Source organism: Limulus polyphemus, unplaced genomic scaffold (assembly GCF_000517525.1).
Source record: "Limulus polyphemus unplaced genomic scaffold, Limulus_polyphemus-2.1.2 Scaffold98, whole genome shotgun sequence".
Taxonomy (NCBI): domain Eukaryota; kingdom Metazoa; phylum Arthropoda; class Merostomata; order Xiphosura; family Limulidae; genus Limulus; species Limulus polyphemus.
The window spans coordinates 5,682-10,188 of NW_013665708.1; the positions used below are offsets into that span (position 1 = coordinate 5,682).

General features: G+C 33.3%; 1 protein-coding gene across 1 annotated transcript in view; it reads left to right on the forward strand.

Annotated features, from left to right (window-relative positions):
• Positions 1-3,086: 3,086 nt before the first annotated feature.
• The window catches only part of LOC111088586, a gene marked incomplete at its 5' end in the record, with an annotated part of 18,929 nt that continues 17,508 nt past the window's right edge, over positions 3,087-4,507 (forward strand). The window contains one exon of the mRNA XM_022399141.1: positions 3,087-3,092. Coding sequence (XP_022254849.1) covers positions 3,087-3,092 — 6 coding nt within the window. The remainder of the gene's footprint in view (positions 3,093-4,507) is intronic.

The following is a 4,507-nucleotide window of genomic DNA, read 5'->3' on the forward strand; positions in this document are numbered from 1 at the left end:
AATATGAATTTACAGTTTCATAATGGAATATTTAAAGGTTTGAAGGAGTACATAACAATATTAATATAAGATAAAAACGTATTATTGTACTACTTTAAAATTGCATTCAGGAGTTCCTTAAAAGTTTAAATCTGACAACATATATACTAGAAGCCTCTCTAGTACATGATTTTCGTCCATTGGAAGCCTCGCGGAATGTTTGGTTTTCAGATTTATGGTTTTCTATCGTTCGTACTGTCTCCTTCTAGCACGCTGTCGACAAATACCACCGTGTTACAAAAGCCATTTTCACGTTTTTGAGTCACGCAATATGACTGTATACAATAGTGTTTGGCTAGTGGTTATGCTTGAAATTATATACATTATACAGAAAGCTGTAATAAAAAAAAAAACAGCTGAGTGCCAAACTCCAATTTTGATACATTTTACATTTCTTCTGAAAAAGCTCTTATTTTCGCTTGTATTTTTTGTATACATACATCTTGTGCTTCTCTGAATTTCATAAATTCCAAGTATACACCACTAAAATTTCACATTAAAATATGCTCTCAGAACATTTGTACACTTGTTTCTCCCAGGATGTCGTTCTTTGAAGTCATTTTTATTCAATATGAATTGTAGTTTCCTAAAAGAATACAGATCAGTAGAACAAAATACTCGAAATTCGGTTGTTGTAAGACTTTTTTGTACAAGGGAGATACACAAGTCTAAGAAACCAAAATGTTATTTGCACGGTTCCAAACATTTCTAAGGAGTAGGAGGTAAGCTCAACATTAATTCTTAAGCCTTTATCACAGGGTTATGTATCCTTTGGTGTAAGTATGATTTAATAAATGCTTTTATAACTTCTGCTCTTAATAAATTTCTGAACACATCATCTCTTGGAATGAAACGTTTTGTTCATACGTAAGTTCAACACTTAGATTGTAGACAGAGGAACATGCACAAACAAAATCAGGTTCATTTGCAAGGCAACCTTATTTATGAAGCTTCTTAAGACAAATTAGTGATCTTGTGAAGTTGAAAGGTAACATCCGCTACGTCTTCCTAATTTGTCAGCCTCGAGCTACTTTGCGCCAGCATTCATTTATCTGTTTAATAAGTTTCTGTATAACTTGGTTTGCGTGTAGCTTAAAGCTCTGTAAAAAAGTTCTTTCTTTCGGAATGTTATGCGAATAATTGGAATATCATTTTACATAGAAATGATCTGCATGTACGTGTATCTGTTCTGTTTTGTTTTTTGTTTTAATTTGTCAAGCGCTGGATCTTTTTGCACCTTTTTTGAAAGTATTAACAAGATGGTGACAAAATATTGAGAAAAAGTAAAAATGTTATACTTAACACATACTTACAGATTTCGCAATAATACTCACAATTCGGTTTGTCTTGTTGGTGATAGATACTGTATAACATAACCCAGAAACGTCGGGATGTATATTGTTCCAATATATTCACAAAAGGTCGCTATCAGTATGTTTCAAATTGACCTAACTCGAAGAAAACTGACAAATTAAGGCAAAAAAAAATATTCAAATTGTTCTTACCGAGCACGTTTTACTACAAAGCTGCATCGTCTATTGCTTGGAAACAAACGTACACTATATATATATATATATACGTATGCGTACTTGTGTGTGTGTAAGTTGTTACACAAATATAAAATTGCACATTCAATCATCGTCACTTACAAACGGACTAAACATTTCAGCACAATAAACCAGTTCAGAATAATAAACTAGTACTGAAACCGCGCACTACAACATAAACAGGTATGAGAAACCCTACCGATTGCAGAACTCTGATGAAGATATAACTCCAGAAAGATAGCTACAGAAAAAACACCGAAAGAACATTGGGAATATTCTGTATCTCAAACGCAGGTGAAGAACTAGTCATGAGAAAACAATGAATGCGGAGTGTTCAAATTCACAAAGCCTAGGTTTCGACTAATATTCACCATCCGTAGCCAGCACTGGGTATAGTAGTAACTTTTCTATGGTAATAACCTTTCATTTTAGAAGTGCAAAAGCCAAAGTGTAGTACTATATAACCCTCCTCTACAGTGTACGATGAAGTGCAATAAAGGTTTCTGTATTATCTATAACAATGAACCAGTTGTAATGTTTTTTCTAACTGAAACAGTAGTTACCTCTTTATTAACCTTTAACTTTTTCACTCAGTACAATAAAGTGCATGCAGTTGTTTTGGTTATAATCTTTTATTTATTAATAGACATATTTTTGAATTATCAAAGCATAATTTTACCACAGATCAATGCAAAACTTTATTTTGTTTTCATATATTTTTAATAACTATATTATGTTCAATCATCGTCAATTACAAACGGACTAAACAATTCAGCACAATAAACCAGTGCAGAATAATAAACTAGTACTGAAACCGCGCACTACAACATGAACAGGTATGAGAAACCCTACCGATTGTTTAAGCAACAAACTGTCGTACTATGGGACCAATTATATTAATATTTATTTGTGAATCATCATACTAATACTGAGAATTTTAACTTTACTGTTCATTGTATTAACGATTCTGTTTCTACTAATAATTTAGGTTTCAGGCAAACACTTAACATACCACAAAACATACTGAACACTATTTAGACTTAGACTTCTTATATAATTCAGATTAGACTTTTTCATAAAAGACGAGAATTTAATAACCAGATGAGGGGTGATGATCTCACAGTCAAAACGTTACTCTTTAATTTGTAAATAATGGTCTATTTTTTGTCTTTGGATATAGTTTCGCTTTTAATTGATAAATTAATTTACAATCAGTTTCAACGTGAGCAATTTCAAAGTTTATAAAATCTTTACGCGTTTCTCTAAGTTTCATCTTTTCCCACTGTTTTAAAGGATATTCATTTTACAGACGGTGTTTTAATAGCTGTGTCTGTTCAAGTAAAGAATCAGTCTCAAAATAACAAGCTCTGAGTAGCTGGCATGGCCAGGTGGTTAGGAAGCTCGACTCGCAATCTGCGGGTCGCGGATTCGAGTCCCCGTCCCACCAAACATGTTCGCTCTTTCAGCCGTGGGTGTGTTATAATGTGACGGTCAATCCTACTATTCGTTGGTAAAAAAAGTAGCCCAAGAGTTAGCGGTGGGTAGTGATGACTAGCTACCTTCCTTCTAGTGACCTAGCACAGATAGCCCTCGTGTGGCTTTGCGCGAAATTCAAATTTTACTGCATTTCATCATAATCTCTTTTATTTTATTTTTGCAATTATAAAATGAAAGTTTACTATCACAGTGAGATTACTACCATAACCATAATTGACTAAGGATGATAATTGTAGTCAAAGCTCAGGACATTGTCGATTTAAGTACTTAACGCTTTACCTCGTATTCAGGTGTGTTTTTCATGACTGAAAATTTGGGAGATAAGTGGAAAGTGGAGATATTCCCAACTTTTTTAGGGTGCTATCAACGCAGAATTATATCATTTGCCGTGTTCTACTATTTGTATAATTTCTTTTAGTTGTTATTGTTCGATTCTACTGCGCAGTTTCAATTCAAATTATATATATATATATATCGATAAATTAAGGACTGAAAACAAATCTTATAGAACATATGATTTTAAACTATTGAGCTTCATTAGTTTTACACGTTGTACCATTAAGTGACTGTTACACAGTATATGGATAAAGCTCAATACAGGCCTTGAAACAATACATATAATGTTCAATAGAATCCTTCGTCAGAAATATACGAAATACCTTTCTGTAACGTAAGGTAATTGATTTAATCAACACATGAGAGTCAGATATTTTATACGAATCTCTTTCTACATGATTAAGATCAGTCTATCAAAATTCGTTGAACGATTTTACGTTTGTTATCTTAACAATTCTATAACTTTAGAAGATAATCAAAATTAGACGGAGTATTATTCTACATATTTATGTCGTTTTGTGATACACCTACAACTTCAACAATCAATGAAGTAATTATTACAGATCCTGTAAGAAAACATGAAATAAACAATTATTTCTTTTAAATATTTATTAATTATATAAAAGGACAATGATCATATACTCTATAACCTTTGAATTTTAAAAACTTGTAATTTGCATTGTTACTATTCGTTTAAGATAATAATTATTTGGCATTTTAGCAATGCCCTTTTGGCTTTGCATGGTCCGGTGTTTAAGGCACTAGAATCACAATCGCATCTTATTACCGAATATAATCGCCCTTTTAGCCGTGGGGGCATTATAACTTGACGATCAATCCCACTATTTGATTAGAATGAGTAACCCAAGAGTTGACAATGGGTAGTGTTGATCTATCACTTCAAGTACTGATAGCCCTCGAGTAGCTTATGTTTGTTTGTTATGGATTTCGCGCAAAGCTACACGAGGGCTATCTGCGCTACCCGTCCCTAATCTAGCAGTGAAAGACAGCTAGGGGGAGGCAGCTAGTCATCACCACCCACTGCCAACTCTTGGGCTACTCTTTTACCAACGAATAGTGGGATTCAC